Source organism: Mauremys mutica, chromosome 1, assembly GCF_020497125.1.
Source record: "Mauremys mutica isolate MM-2020 ecotype Southern chromosome 1, ASM2049712v1, whole genome shotgun sequence".
Taxonomy (NCBI): domain Eukaryota; kingdom Metazoa; phylum Chordata; order Testudines; family Geoemydidae; genus Mauremys; species Mauremys mutica.
Genome location: NC_059072.1, coordinates 369689372 through 369705819, shown reverse-complemented (window position 1 = coordinate 369705819; position 16448 = coordinate 369689372). Strand labels below are relative to the sequence as shown.

At 47.4% G+C, this 16448-nt stretch overlaps 2 protein-coding genes across 2 annotated transcripts; both read left to right on the top strand.

Moving 5' to 3' along the window:
• Positions 1 to 324: 324 nt before the first annotated feature.
• Positions 325 to 1323, top strand: LOC123351260 (olfactory receptor 52M1-like). The gene has a single exon (XM_044990547.1). The coding sequence runs from the start codon at positions 325 to 327 to the stop codon at positions 1321 to 1323; it is 999 nt and encodes a 332-aa protein (XP_044846482.1).
• Positions 1324 to 10115: 8792 nt separating this feature from the next.
• On the top strand, positions 10116 to 11063 carry LOC123363058 (olfactory receptor 52R1-like). Its single transcript, XM_045003755.1, has one exon. The coding sequence runs from the start codon at positions 10116 to 10118 to the stop codon at positions 11061 to 11063; it is 948 nt and encodes a 315-aa protein (XP_044859690.1).
• Positions 11064 to 16448: the final 5385 nt, after the last annotated feature.

Sequence of the window (16448 nt, the reverse complement as noted above, 5' to 3'; positions counted from 1 at the left end):
ATGATGGATAACCAGTGTCCACACTCATGTTTCTGCTGGTTCCTGTGAAGGTTTTCCACACCATGATGTGTAGGAATTATTGACTCATGGAGCACCATCTAATATGGAATTGATATTAGTAAGGTCAGTTCTTCATAATTCATTTATCTGAGTAATGAAAATGTCATTTTTCAGTGTGTGAAGAGTGATGGATCTGCTTCACCCATGAGAACAGCCTCCAGAAGTGCATGTAGCGTCTCATATTCACATTGTCTCTCCATCCAGGCATTTGTACTGCGACCATCACCCTAGACACATACAGAAAGCCATGTGAATGTTCGGTACATGCAGGAGACACCGTTCTGCCTCACTGTTGGACACATTGTCCCCTACTCCATGTCAGATTCCAACACAACCGACTTCACCAACCCCTCCACCTTCATCCTGCTGGGCATTCCTGGCCTGGAGGCTGCCCATGTCTGGATCTCCATCCTCTTCTGCACCATGTACGCCATAGCCATCTTGGGGAACTTCACCATCCTGTTCATTGTGAGTATGGAGCCGAGCCTCCATGTCCCCATGTACTATTTCCTCTGCATGCTGGCCGTCACTGATCTGATCCTGTCCACGTCCATCCTGCCCAAAATGCTGAGCATCTACTGGTTCAATGCCAGGGAGATCAATTTTAGTGCCTGCCTCACCCAGATGTACTTCATTCACTGTGTCGCAGTGATAGAGTCTGGGATCTTCGCGGCCATGGCTTTTGATCGTTATGTGGCCATCTGCCATCCCCTGAGACATTCCACCATCCTGACAAACCCTGTGGTGGTCAAGATCAGCCTGGCCGTGGTGCTGCGCGGTGGCATGGTAGCACTGCCTCATCCCTTCCTGGCGAGGCGGTGGCCATATTGCAGAACCAATATCATCTCCCACTCGTACTGTGAGCACATGGCTGTGGTGAAACTGGCCTGTGCAGACATCCGTGTCAGTAGTTACTACAGCCTCTCTATGGCATTGTTGGTAACTGGTATGGATGTATCTTTTATCGCTGTGTCCTATACCCAGATCCTCAGGGCCATCTTCAGCCTCCCCACAAAGGACGCCCGGCTCAAAACTTTTGGTACCTGCAGCTCCCACCTCTGTTCCATCTTAGCCTTTTACATCCCAGCTCTCTTCTCCTTCCTCACACACCGGTTTGGTCAGAATGTGCCCCTGTACTTCCACATTCTCATGGCCAACGTGTACCTCCTGGTGCCCCCCATGCTGAACCCCATCATCTACGGGGTGAGGACCAAACAGATCCGGGACAGGCTGCTCCAGCTCTTTACTCATAAAGGGACCTAAAGTTTTCTCCTGGTTCTTTGGCTCTCAGACCGAGCTCCTTTCAGAGCTGGCTGGTGACATGGTGCTGGGCCCCCTTCCCTGAATCACTTACTGAGCAGCCAGAGAGACATTCAACCCTTTCCTGACCTTACTGTGCTGTTTAAGCCTGATAACTGAAAGAAACTGGAACAAAGGCCAGTAACTGCAAGGGGTGTGAGTGATTGCTGGACCCAGGTTAAAAGGAGATTAGCCTGTAAAAGAGGTTTATTGGAAAGCATATTTGCAGGTGAGATTTTATCTGCATTCAGTTTTCTTACTGTATTAGGCTTAAACTTCTGTGTTTTATTTTATTTTGCTTGGTAATTCACTTTGTTCTGCCTGTTACTACTTGGAACCACTTAAATCCTACTTTCTGTATTTAATAAAATCACTTTTTACTTATCAATTAACCCAGAGTCTGTATTAATATCTGGGGGGTGGAAGGGGAGGGGCAAACAGCTGTGTATCTCTCTCTGTTAGTGTTATGGGGGAGAACAATTCATGAGTTTACCCTGTATAAGCTTTACCTGGGATTTGGACCCCACTGGGAGCTGGTACCTGAGTGTTGGAGACTGAGGCACTTCTTAAGCTGTTTTCAGTTACGCCTGCAGCTGTTAGGGGATGTGGTTCAGACCTGGGGCTGTGTTTGTAGCAGGCTGGTGGGTCTGGCTCAGCAGGGCAAGGTACGGAAATCCCAAGCTGCCAGGGAAAACAGGCTCAGAGGTAGTCTCAGCACATCAGTCCCAAGGGGGTCTCTGTGACCCAACCTGAGACAATCACATGCTGGGGTATACACACCCCTCAAGTCTAGAGCAAGAGAAGGGGTGGAGTGGGGGCGGGGCCTGAGGTGGAGCAGGGTGGGAAGAGGCGGGGCAAGGGTGGGGGCTTGGAGTTAAGGTTGGAGTGGGGGCAGGGCTTGGCATGGAGTGGGGATCCAGCACCCCCTGGATAAAGAGGATCTCAGTGCTTATGCCACAGCTAATGAGCTGCTCAGAGTCTTCGCTCAGGCTTCAATTCTGGTGGGATTCTCCAGTGAGGTGTTCCCCTGGCCATGCCTCCTGGATGGGGACCTGAAGGTCGGGAATGTGTGTGTGCATGTACATCCATGTGTGTTTTTGAGCATATGGATCTGTGTGTGGTGTGCACATGGGGGAATGTGTGTATGTGCATCTGAATCTATATGTGTGTGTGTGTGTGTGTGTCCATGGGACTGTGTGTGTTTGGATGTACATCCATGTGTGTGCACCTCCTGAATATCCCATCGCCCAGTGGTTCAGCGCCCTCACCTGGAATGTGGGAGACCCAGATTCAAATCCCTGCTCCACTGAAGGTTTGTTTGCACAAAGTGGAACAGCTACAGACAGACAGACCAAGAGGCCCACCAAGAACAGCCATTTGCCTGATGCTCAGGGCACTCACAAGGGATGTGGGAGACCTGTGAATAACTCCTTGCTCCAAATCAGGGACAGCAGAGAGTTTGGATCTGGGTCTCCCACGTGTCTCTCGGGGCTCTCGCGAGAAAGCGCCGACGTGTCCTAGGCACCTCGATCCAGGAGAGGGCTCACAGCTGGCAATCCCATGGGGAAATGGGCTCTTCTCTCCAGCCCATCAGCCGAGTGGGACATAGGTGCTTAAGGGCCATGTATGGACTTTGGAGACCAGAGTGGCTTCACTGGAGGAGCTAAGGGAGACAGAGAGGTACATACATGAGACTTCCCAGGATAAAGTAGAACAGTCCCACCCCTGGTCTGACAGCCTCTATGTTGTTGATGAGGATGAAAGTCCCAAGGAAGGAGTATCAGAGAGGTAGCCATGTTAGTCTGGTTCTGTAAAAACAGCAAAGAATCCTGTGGCACCTTATAGACTAACAGACATTTTGCAGCATGAGCTTTTGTGGGTGAATGCCCACTTCGTCGGATGCAAGAATGGAAATTTCCAGGGGCAGGTAAATATAAGCAAGCAAGAAGCAAGCTAGAGATAACGAGGTTAGATCAATCAGGGAGGATGAGGCCCTGTTCTAGCAGTTGAGGTGTGAAAACCAAGGGAGGAGAAACTGGTTCTGTAGTTGGCAAGCCATTCACAGTCTTTGTTTAATCCTAAACTGATGGTGTCAAATTTGCAAATGAACTGAAGCTCAGCAGTTTCTCTTAGAAGTCTGGTCCTAAAGTTTTTTTGCTGGAGGATGGCCACTTTAAGATCTGCTATTGTGTGGCCAGGGAGGCTGAAGTGTTCTCCTACAGGTTTTTGTATATTGCCATTCCTAATATCTGATTTGTGTCCATTTATCCTTTTCCAAGGAAGGAGAACATCCAGCTGGAGCAGAGGGAAACAATCCCATAGTTCATACTCTCCTTCAAGAGGATGATGTGTTCTCTTCTTGCACTGAAGATAACTCTCCGGGAAGAATGGTCTCCACCTAAACCAAAATGGAACCAGATTGCTGGCACTTAATCTAAACCACGTCTTTTGGCAGTCGATAAACTAAGGGCTGGGGGAAAGCTGACAGGTGCAGAGGAGCATGTGGATCGAACATAAGAATGGCCAGACTGGGTCAGACCAAAGATTCATTGAGCCCAGTATCCTGTCTGCCGACAGTGGCCAATGCCAGGTGCCCCTGACAGAGGGAGCCTAACAGGCAATGATCAAGTGATTTGTCTCCTGCCATCCTTCTCCACCCGCTGACAAACAGAGGCTAGGGACACCATTCCTTACCCATCCTGACTAATAGCCATTAATGGACTTAACCTCCATGCATTTATCCAGTTCTCTTTTAAACCCTGTTATAGTCCAGCCTTCACAACCTCCTCAGGTAAGGAGTTCCACAAGTTGACTGTGCGCTACGTGAAGAAGAACTTCCTTTTATTTGTTTTAAACCTGCTGCCCCATTAATTTCATTTGGTGGCCCCTAAACTCTAATCATTGTAGTTGCCCTTTTCTGAACCTTTTCTAGTGCCAGTATATCTTTTTGAGATGCGGAGACCACATCTGTACACAGTATTCAAGATGTGGGCGTACCATGGATTTATATAAGGGCAATAAGATATTCTCTGTCTTATTCTCTATTCCCTTTTCAATGATTCCTAACATCCTGTTTGCTTTTTTGACCGCCTCTGCACACTGCGTGGACATCTTCAGAGAACTATCCACTATGACTCCAAGATCTCTTTCCTGATTAGTTGTAGCTAAATTAGCCCCCATCATATTGTATGTATAGTTGGGGTTATTTTTTCCAATGTGCATTATTTTACATTTATCCACATTAAATTTAATTTGCCATTTTGTTGCCCAATCACTTAGTTTTGTGAGATCTTTTTGAAGTTCTTCACAGTCTGCTTTGGTCTTAACTATCTTGAGCAGTTTAGTATCATCTGCAAACTTGGCCACCTCACTGTTTACCCCTTTCTCCAGATCATTTATGAATAAATTGAATAGGATTGGTCCGAGGACTGACCCTTGGGGAACACCAATAGTTACCTCTCTCCATTCTGATTTCACTTTACAGAAACCATGTTGACTAATGCTGTGCCCAAGGTCACCCAGCGAATCCATGGAATTCACTCCCTGATGATGCTTTATTTCTAGTTAAATGACTTGGGCCAAATTCTCCTATGGTGTAAATGGCCGCCACCCCACTGAAATCAGGGGAGATCCTGTGCACTATATAAACCAGGCGTTTGTGCTGCTGCATGGACTGTCCGAGCCCGGTCTGAGAGAGACTAAGCCCTTCCTGCTGCCTCAGTTTCCCCATCTGTAAAAGGGGGATACTTCCTGGGAGTAACAAGCAATAGTCTGTGAAGCACCAATCAACAGTCAACTCTGTGTCCATGTGTCACCGTGCCTTAGTCGGACACAGCTGAGGATGACAAATTCAGGACCAACTGCTGAGAAATAGGGCAGACTCGCCCCAAGCTGTGGTTATTCCATCATTACATTATACCAAGCCAGTAACAAAAGTAACCTTCTGTCTCACCACCCACGAAAGCTCATGCTGCAAAACGTCTGTTAGTCTATAAGGTGCCACAGGATTATTTGCTGCTTTTACAGATCCAGACTAACATGGCTACCCCTCTGATACCAGTCTTCCAGGATATCCCTGGTGTTCTAATATTTATTAAAAATTAACATCAGCGGGGCAGAGACCTCCTCAGGCAGCTCTCTTAGCACTCGCTGGGTGTGAGATATCTGGGGCTGCTGGTTTAAAATACTGATCCCTGGTTGGTGCTGTTTACCGTCTGCCATAGCTACCAGGGGACTGCAGAGAAGCTCATGTTGATGAGTACAGCATCCTGCTTCTCTCACATACAGCACAGGAAGGTTCATTGAACATTTTTGCCCTTTCAGCATCATTAACAGTTTTACCATCTCCATCTAATAAAGGCTGATACCGCTCTGTAGCAGGGTGGCCCCTGCTCCTTCCCTGAAGGGGTTTAAAAGTGGCCTGGCAGGGCTTGAGAGCGGCTGGTCTCAAGGCTGGGCTGATTGAGAAAGTGGCTGCAGCTGGGGCCGCGCCCCAAACTGAGCCACAGGCCTTATAAAAAGGCCAGGGAAGCCAGAAGCCCAGACAGTCTCTCTCTGCCTTCAGAGAGAGAAGGGCCTAGCTGCAAGGGCCTAAACACTGGATACCTGAGTGAAGCAGGGCTGGGGAAGGCTGAGGAGCTCCAGCCTAGAAAGCCCCAGGCTGCGGCCTAGCAGTGGGCCAACAGGTACTGGGGGTTGCAGAGGGCAGCCCAGGGGTAGGCCAAAGCAGCAGGTCCAAACCCCTTTGCCTGTGATGAGTGGCTGATACTGCAGTCTGCCCCAGGGCGCGGGGCTAGACAATGACTGGCAGTAGCCAATACTGAGGCAAGGTGGGGATAGAGGGTGGGGGTCCCCCAAGGAGGGGAGACCCGAGAGAGAAAGGGGTTACTGCCAGTGGCAGCACCCCATGTGAAAGGGCACCGGGTCCAGGGAGGGACACAGGGGCCTGAAGACAGGTGGATCACCAGCCTGCAGAGGGCGCTTCGAATGCTGGAACAGAGCTAATTCCCCGAGCAACCAGCAGGAGGTGCCGCGGGGGTGAGTCCGACCCGTTACACGATCTTAGGATTTCCCGTTTCTAATATACATAAAAATCCTTTTATTTTCCTTTGCCCTGCTAGCCATGGATTTGTCTCTGGTGTCTTTTGCTTCCCTTAGCCATTTTCTATACTTCAAAACTTCTAATTTTCATCAATTGCTATCCACTTCCCCTGCTTTAGAGGCACTGATGGATGATCTCCTCCTGTCAATAGATGGGGGGCACACATCCATGCTCAGTCTCCTGGAACTCATTGCATTATTTGACCCTCTTGGCAATGAGATGCTGCTGTCTTCCATAAAAGGCACCAGGAGTCTAGAAAGAAGCACTAAAATGGTCCAAATCCTTCTTGGAGGGATGCAGCCAATAAACAGTGATGGGAAACTGCACCTCCAGCACTAGACCCCTCCCCCTGGGGTTTCACACAAGGATCAGTTCCTCTCTGGGGCTTATCAACATCTCCAGGCAGGCTCTGTGGGAAGTGTCATACAAACACAGAGGATTTCCCCTCCAGGCATAACTTTAAAGTTACAAAAACAGGGATAAACCTCCCTCTTAGCAGAGGGAAAATTCACAAGCTAAAACAACATGGACTCAAACACCAACAATATGCAGGTGACACCGAGCTTCTCCTCTCTTTCCCATGCGACCACACCACTATTACCAAGATGGCCCTGTTCTTTGCCTTTAGCTACAGAGGAAGGTCAAACCATGCTGGCAAACAGAGGCTAGGGACACCATTCCTGCCCATCCTGGCTAATAGCCATTGATGGACCTATCGTCCATGAATCTATCTAGATCCCTTTTGAACCCTGTTATAGTATTGGCCTTCACAACACCCTCTGGCAAGGAGTTCCAGAGGTTGACAGTGCGTTTTGTGAAAAAAATACTTTCTTGTGTTTGTTTTAAATCTGCTACCTATTAATTTCCTTTGCTGGCCCCTTATTCTTGTATTATGAGAAGGAGTAAATAACACTTCCTTATTGACTTTCTCCACACCAGTCATGATTTTATAGATCTCAATAACATCCCTCCTTAGATGTCTCTTTTCCAAACTGAAAAAGCCTCAGTCACCTTTCTCCAGATCTGTCTGTCTACAATCTACCTGGGCATTTACAGGGTATCAGACCCTATGGAGACCTAGGCATTATCTCTAGTTTTTTTTCCTAATAAACTATAATTGTTAAATATACACAAATGCACAGAGCAGCCAACTCCTCTCAGACTCGGCACAGATCCCCAGAGTTCTCATCTCCCTTTGGGAAGGTCCCTTAATTACTGTTTACTCCTAAAGCTGGATAAAGAGCACAGACACCCAGACAGGCTGGTCTGCAAACTGTTTACATTCAGATGCTGCTTCTCCCCTAGAGGCTGAGTGAACCCCACAGGGATTGCACAGAGCTATATTATAAATGGTGCACACCCCTGTCAGCTCTCGGTGTGGGATGCTGCTGCAGATGCTGGGGTGAGAGAGGTGTGTGACACGGCTACCTGAGAGGGATTCCCAGTGAAGAAGCTTCCATCTCAGGATTCACAGGTACCGTCTCTTGCTGAGGAGCTCATCTGCTCAACAAACCCAGTGCAGTGTGGGGCTGATGGGACAGAGAATAGGTCTGGGGTCCTTTCTGCTCTGTGCTGCTATTAAACATCCCAGGGACCTTGTCACAGGGAATGAGTTTACTCTGGTATCATGGGCCAAAATGTCCCTCTTTTCTGTGCGTCTCTGCCTACTCCAGCCCAAGGTGGCTGCATTTCAGTGGCACAGGGGATCCTTCAGGAGGAAAGGCCATAGTAGGTGCACAATACAAGGCCAAATTTTGATGCCCTGGCCCATAGTTTGCTAAGGCCACACTGAGGCAAAACTCTCCTTGGAGTAAGAAGTGAGTAAAGAGCAGAGAATCCAGCTGTGTGTTAATGCAGAGACACTGTCACCTCCTCCTCTTGTATTTCAGGGCTCTGGCTGTGAACTGGGGGGGCGGGGGTGTTACCTGACTTTTACCTGGTGGAAATCACAGAGGTGGAAGGGCTTCTCATTTGAACAACATGGGCAAGAGATATTTTTTCCTAGCTTCATTGAAGATGTCAGCTGAGCTGTTATGCTCAGTTCAGAAGTTATGTCTGAAACTTTAAAAAAAACCAATTCAGGTGGATGCAGACACTCAGCATAGGAAATTTCACTCTGAATGCCTAAAGTTTGGAAAATTTACAACTGTTAATGAGGGGTGGGGGGCTGTTACCTGACTTTTATCAGCTAGACAGCATGGGGGTGCTAGGGTTCCTCACTGGAACAATTCTCAGAATTTTTCAACATGGACAAGACAACTTCTCTCCTAGCTTCACTCGAGAAGTGGAGTGAAATGTTATGTCTGAAAATTTCAAAAAACAATTCAGCCAGAAGCAGATACCCAGCATGGGAATTTTCAGTCCAAATGCTTAAGGTTTGGCAGATGTATAAAGAACTGAAAATGAAAACCAGGTCCCCTAACTGAAGGTGTCAGACAGCCTTAACTAAAGGTGGTGCCTTAATGGCCAACCCATTTGTGAATCCCATTCAGCTAAGCTCTGTGCTCCAGTAGTGTCGGTGGCAAGGAGTTCTACAGGCCAAATATGGATTATGGAGACAATTTTCTTTTCTCAGTGTTATATGTTCAGACTTTCAATAGAATTGGATGTTCCCTTGTTTGTGTGTTGTGAGACACAGTGGATACAAATGTCTGTTCTACTCCCTTTATCGATGGGTGCAGAGGGATAAGGTGAGAAGGGACCATCCAGTCTGACCTACTGCATAACACAGGCCATTACATTTCACCAGTTACCCCTACACTGAGCCCCTTGACTTGTGTGTCTCCAAGGCCTGGTCCGCACCAGGATTTGACATTGGAGAACCATAGAGCCACAGGGTGGGATGGGACCAAAGGTCAGCTAGCCTGACCCCCTGCCATGATGTAGGATGTGTCGGGCTCAACCATCCCGGCAGATGTTTTCCCGCCTCATTTGAAAAGCTTCCTGTGAAGAAGCTTCCAGAACCTCCCAAGTTTTCTGGTCCATTGTCCTGGTATTACAGTTAGGAAGCTTTTCCTGAGAGTTCATCTAAATCTGCTGTGCTGGAGTTTGATCCCACTGACTCTTTGTGACGGAGCAGGGAAGGGGGATGATTGACCTGGCAATGTCGCAGGGGAGTTTTTCTGGGGCTTCCTGCATGGGAGATAGGAGAGCAGGGGGTGACTTCACTTGAGGGATGATACCTGAGCCAGGAGGGGGGTTGGAGACCAGGTGACACCTTCTGCCCGGGAAACTGGACAAAGGCTGGGGGAGGAGCCGGGGGGTGGCTGGGTGAGACGGCTGGAGGGGGTTTCAGTTTTGGAGCTTGCTGGGGAAATAGAGGGAATCCCCCAGGACTTGGGGTCTAAGATCCCTGTGAATGAGCAGCTGTTTCTGTGGAGCTGCTATCAATGATGCCCAGGTCCTTTCCCTGAGGTGTGTTCTACTTGGGTTGTTTGCCCCTGGCATGTCTTGGAAAAGGTTAGGTCTTTTTCAACTCTCAGATCTCCCTAAGCATGTGCACGCAGTTCCTCATATTAACTTTATCTCTCCATCCAGATATTTGTCCTGCAATGAACACCCTAGACGCTGGGCGCATAGAGGAAGTCAGGGGAACATACGATACATATAGGAGACACCGTTCTGCCTCAGAGTTGGACACCTTCTCCCCTACTCCATGCCCGATTCCAACACAACTGATTTCACCAGCCCCTCCACCTTCATCCTGCAGGGCATTCCTGGCCTGGAGGCTGCCCATGTCTGGATCTCCATCCCCTTCTCCGCCATGTACGCCATAGCCATCTTGGGGAGCTTCACCGTCCTTTTCATTGTGAAGATTGAGCCAAGCCTCCATGAGCCCATGTACTATTTCCTCTGCATGCTGGCAGTCACCGACCTGGTCATGTCCACGTCCATCGTGCCCAAAACGCTGAGCATCTTCTGGTTCAATTCCAGGGAGATCGATTTCAGTGCCTGCCTCACCCAGATGTACTTCATTCATTGCGCCTCAGCAATGGAGTCTGGGATCTTCGTGGCCATGGCTCTGGATCGCTACGTGGCCATCTGCCATCCCCTGAGACATTCCACCATCCTGACAAACCCCATGGTGGCCAAGATTGGCCTGGCCGTGGTGCTGCGCAGTGGTTTGCTTGCATTGCCCCTGCCCTTCCTGATAAGGCAGTGGCCATATTGCAGAACCAACATCATTCCTGAGCCGTTTTGCTCACACATAGCTGTGGTGAAGCTGGCCTGCGCCGACACCCGCATCAGTAGTTACTACGGCCTCTTTGTGCTATTCTGTGTGATGGGTCTGGATGTGATTTTTATCTCTATGTCCTATACCCAGATCCTCAGGGCCATCTTCAAGCTCCCCACAAAGGACGCCCGGCTCAAGACTTTGGGGACGTGCACCTCCCACCTCTGTGTCATCTTAGGGTTTTACATCCCAGGTCTCTTCTCCTCCCTCATGTACCGGTTTGGGCAGAATGTGGCCGTACATTTCCATGTTCTCATTGCCAACATGTGCCTCTTGCTCCCCCCCATGCTGAACCCCATCATCTATGGGGTGATGACCAGGCAGATCCGGGACAGGCTGCTCCGGCTCTTTACTCAGAAAGGGCCCTAAAGTTTTGTCCTGGTGCTCTGGCTCTCAGACCGAGCTCTGTGCAGAGCTGGATGGTGACACGGTGCTGGGCCCCCTTCCCGGAGTCACTCACTGGGCAGCCAGAGAGACATTAGACCTTCCCTGACCTTACTGTGCTGTGTCAGTGTGAGAAACGGGAGAATCAGTCTGTGTACAACTCATTAACTCATTGGGTTGCACCTTTCTAACTGCTGGTAACTGGACCCCGTGACTTCACCCTCTGCCCCACATTCCCTTAAGACCCTGACCTCTGCCCCACATATTTCCCCTAGGCCCCTTCCCATGCCCCACCTAGTCCATCGAGACCCAGCCCCCTTCTCCATTTCTTCCACCATTGCCCTGCCCTTGTCCCTGGCTTCTCTACACCTCTGCCCCCATCACTCGCTGGATCTTCTCCACCTCCATCTCTGCCACAGCTGGGCTCCCTCTTCTCTGGGACTGGTTGGAGCTGCTGAAGCCTGACAAGGGCCCTGCCTGTTGGTATGATATGGCCCTGGCTGAGCAGGGGCAGGCGTGGGTTAATGACCCAATGCCTCCCCCCTGCCCTGCAGGAACCAGTCACAGCCAGATCCCTTTCTTGGCTGCACTTTCTAGTTCAAAACCAGGCACTTGACAAACTTGCATGGCACCCAGACACAGAAGCCAAAAATCGGAGTGTCCAGTTAAAACCTAGATGGGTGGAAACCCCATTAACTCACCCTTTGTTATAGAAACCGTCTGTATCCCCTATGTCTTGGGCTTTTCCTGTACTCTTCTCTCACCCACCTTGTATGAAGGGGGTGAAGGCTGAGGCAGAGACATCTCTCTGTGAATAGGTTGGTCATTGGTTCTCAGCCCCAGCGAGAGCTCGCCCAGTAGAAGGAGGGAGTAACTGAATTCTAGATAGAAGCAGTTTTCTCCAGCTTCTCTGCACAGGGGCGGGCGTGGAAGGACTGGAACCTCCCCAGAAGCGGGAACAGAGAGAAGAAGTGTTGTTCCAGCCCTTCAAAAACACAGATACTGGATGAGCCACAAGAAGCTGGGGCAGGAAAGAGGCACCAGGGCAGCAGAGGAGACTCTTTGGTTGCAGGGCTCTGGCTGCAGCAGAGACGGGTTCCAGCTGGAGGAGAAGGCCAGGAGTTCCAGGTCCCTGAACACCCTGGAGAGCTCCGACCAATCCCAAAGATGTTCCAGGATGATGTGGACAGAGTAATGCACATTGGAAAACATCATCCCAACCAGACATATAAAATGATGGGGTCTTAATTGTAGCCAATAATTTTAGTTCATTATTAATTTATTTTGTGATGTTATGATTAATCAATATGTTATAGTATATTTTCACTGTATGTTAAGCTGTGGAATTATGGAAGTGTGAGACTGATCCATATTTAGAGGAACCAAGTACTAGAAATGAGTAAGACAAGCTGGAATGCAAGAACCTGGAGGTTGACACCTACAAGACTTTAGTTTAACTATTGTAGGCATTGGAGAGAAGAAATGGTGGCATAGACTCATAAACTCATAGACTTTAAGGTCAAAAGGGACCATTATGATCATCTGGTCTGACCTCCTGCACAATGCAGGACACAGAATCTCACCCACCCACTCCTGTAACAAACCCCTAACCTATGTCTGAGTTATTGAAGTCCTCAAATCGTGGTTTGAAGACCTCAAGCTGCAGAGAATCCTTCAGCAAGTGACCCGTGCCCCATGCTGCAGAGGAAGGCGAAAAACCTCCAGGGCCTCTGCCAATCTTCCCTGGAGGAAAATTCCTTCCCGACCCCAAACATGGTGATCAGTTAAACCCTGAGCATGTGGACAAGACTCACCAGCCAGCACCCAGGAAAGAATTCTCTGTAGTAACTCAGATCCCATCCCATCTAACATCCCATCACAGACCCCTGGGCATACTTACCTGCTGATAATCAAAGATCAATGGTCATACCATCATACCATCCCCTCCATAAATTTATCAAGCTTAGTCTTAAAGCCAGATATGTCTTTTGCCCCCACTACTCCCCTTGGGAGGCTGTTCCAGAACTTCACTCCTCTGATGGTTAGAAACCTTGGTTTAATTTCAAGTCTGAACTTCCTAGTGTCCAGTTTATATCCATTTGTTCTTGTGTCCACATTGGTACAATCATATCCCCCCTCAGCCTCCTTTTGGTTAGGCTAAACAAGCCAAGCTCTTTGAGTCTACTTTCATAAGACAGGTTCTCCATTCCTCGGATCATCCTAGTAGCCCTTCTCTGTACCTTGTTCCAGTTTGAATTCATCCTTCTTAAACATGGGAGACCAGAACTGCACACAATATTCCAGATGAGGTCTCACCAGTGCCTTGTATAATGGTACTAACACCTCCTTATCTTTGTTGGGAATACCTCGCCTGATGCATCCTAAAACTGCATTAGCTTTTTTAATGGCCGTAGCACATTGGCGGCTCATAGTAATCCTGTGATCAACCAATACTCCGAGTCCTTCTCCTCCTTTGTTACTTCCAACTGATGTGTCCCTAATTTATAACTAAAATTCCACCTTTTCATGTTCTCTATATGTATAAATATCTCCTCTCTGTGTGTTCCATTCTATGCAACTGAAGAAGTGAGCTGTAGCTCACGAAAGCTCATGCTGAAATAAATTTGTTAGTCTCTAAGGTGCCACAAGTACTCCTGTTCTTTTTAAAAAATTCTTATTATTACTCCCTAAATGCATGACCTTGCACTTTTCACTATTAAATTTCATCCTATTACTCCAGTTTACAAGGTCATCCAGATCTTCCTGTAGGATATCCCAGTCCTTCTCGTTGTTAGCAATACCTCCCAGCTTTGTGTCATCTACAAACTTTATTAGCACATTCCCACTTTTTGTGCCAACATTAGTAATAAAAAGATTAAATAAGATTGGTCCCAAAACTGATCCCTGAGGAACTCCACTAGTAACCTCCTTCCAGCCTGATAATTCACCTTTCAGTATGGCACGTTGTAGTCTCCCCTTTAACCAGTTCCTTATCCACCTTTCAATTTTCATATTGATCCCCATCTTTTCCAGTTTAACTAATAATTCCTCATGTGGAACCATATCAAATGCCTTACTGAAATAGAGGTAAATTAGATCCACTGCATTTCCTTTGTCTAAAAAATCTGTTACCTTCTCAAAGAAGGAGATCAGGTTGGTTTGGCACAACCTACCTCTTGTAAAACCATGTTGTATTTTGTCCCAATTACCATTGACCTCAATGTCTTTAACTACTTTCTCCTTCAAAATTTTTTCCAAGACCTTACATATTACAGATGTCAAACTAACAGGCCTATAGTTACTTGGATCATGTTTTTTCCCTTTCTTAAAAATAGGAACTATGTTAGCATTCTCCAGTCATACGGTACAAACCCTGAGTTTACTGATTCATTAAAAATTCTTGCTAATGGGCTTGCAATTTCATGTGCCAGGTCCTTTAATATTCTCGGATGAAGATTATCTGGGCCTTCTGATTTCGTCCCATTAAACTGTTTGAGTTTGGCTTCTACCTTGGATGTGGTAATATCTACCTCCATAGCCTCACTCTCATTTGTCATCCTACCATTACCCCTAAGCTCATCATTAGCCTCATTAAAGACTGAGGCAAAGTATTTGTTTAGATATTGGGCCATGCCTAGATTATCCTTAACCTCCACTCCATCCTCAGTGTTTAGCGGTCCCACTTCTTCTTTCTTTGTTTTCTTCTTATTTATATGGCTATAGAACCTTTTATAATTGGTTTTAATTCCCTTTGCAGGGTCCAACTCTACATGGCTTTTTGCCTTTCTCACTTTATCCCTACATGTTCTGACTTCAATAAGGTAGCTTTCCTTGCTAATCTCTCCCATCTTCCACTCCTTGTAGGCTTTCTGCTTTTCCTTAATCACCACTTTGAGATGCTTGCTCATCCAGCTTGGTCTACAACTCCTGCCTATGATTTTTTTCCCCTTTCTTGGGATGCAGGCTTCTGATAGTTTCTACAACTTTGACTTGAAGTAATTCCAGGCCTCCTCTGCCTTTAGATCCACAAGTTCTTCAGTCCAATTCACTTCCCTAACTAATTTCCTTAATTCTTTGAAGTTAGCCCTTTTGAAATAAAAAACCCTAGTCCCAGATCTATTTTTGTTTATCCTTCCATCTAGTTTGAACTGAATTAGCTCATGATCACTCGAACCAAGGTTGTCCTCTACAACCATTTCTTCTATGAGGTCCTCACTACTCACCAAGATGAAATCTAAAATAGCATCCCCTCTTGTTGGTTCTTCAACTACTTGGTGAAGAAATCCATAAGCTATCACATCCAGAAAAATCTGAGCCCTATTATTATTACTGGCACTTGTCCTCCAGTCTATATCTGGGAAGTTAAAGTCTCCCATGATCACACAATTCCCATTAGTGTTTACTTCATTAAAAACATTAAAGAGGTCTCTATCCATCTCCAAATCAGATCCCGGTGGTCTGTAGCACACCCCAAGCACTATCTCAGGGGAGGCTCTAGTAGCTTTCTTTCCCAATGTGATTTTTGCCCAGACAGACTCTGTCTTATCCATTCCATCCCTTCTTATTTCTTTACAGTTAACCTCATCATTGATATACAATGCTACTCCACCACCTTTGCCTTTATTTCTGGCTTTCCTAAACAGCACATAGCCTTCAATACCCGTACTCCAATCATGACTACTATTCCACCATGTTTCTGTTATCCCCATAATATCCGGTTTCACTTCCTGCACCAGTAGCTCTAGTTCCTCCATTTTGTTACCTAGGCTCCTCGCATTAGTGTACAAAGATCTTAATTTTTGCCGTTTGGCTTCACTGACATTCTTTACCTGATTAGGCACAGACATTCTACCCCCAGTATCACCAATTAGACTGGTATTTACACTACCCTTCCTCCTTATGTCCATTCTCCTTCCCATGGCTGCATCCTCTCTTAGTTTGTTTTCTTCCTTCTCAATGGTGAATTCCGGCGTGGAGATTACCTGGACATCTCCCAACCATCTCCCCCAAATCTCTAGTTTAAAGCTCTCTTAAGCAGTTATGCCAGACTTCATCCTAGAAGTCTATTTTCCTCCTTACTCAGGTGAAGTCCATCCCGAGAGAACAGTCCTCTGTCCATGAATGCTTCCCAGTGGCCGTACATCCCAAAGCCCTCCTTATAGCACCACTGCCTGAGCCATCTGTTGATCGCCATAATCTTGTCACACCTTTGTTGCCCTTCTCTAGGAACAGGCAGAATCCCACTGAAGATCACCTGAGCCTCGATTTCCTTAAACGTCCTTCATGTGGGAACAAATGATACAGCTAGATTCTCGCTGAAACGTATCAAGGGAGACTAGTCCTCTCGATTCCTGTTCACCCTTGCAATCC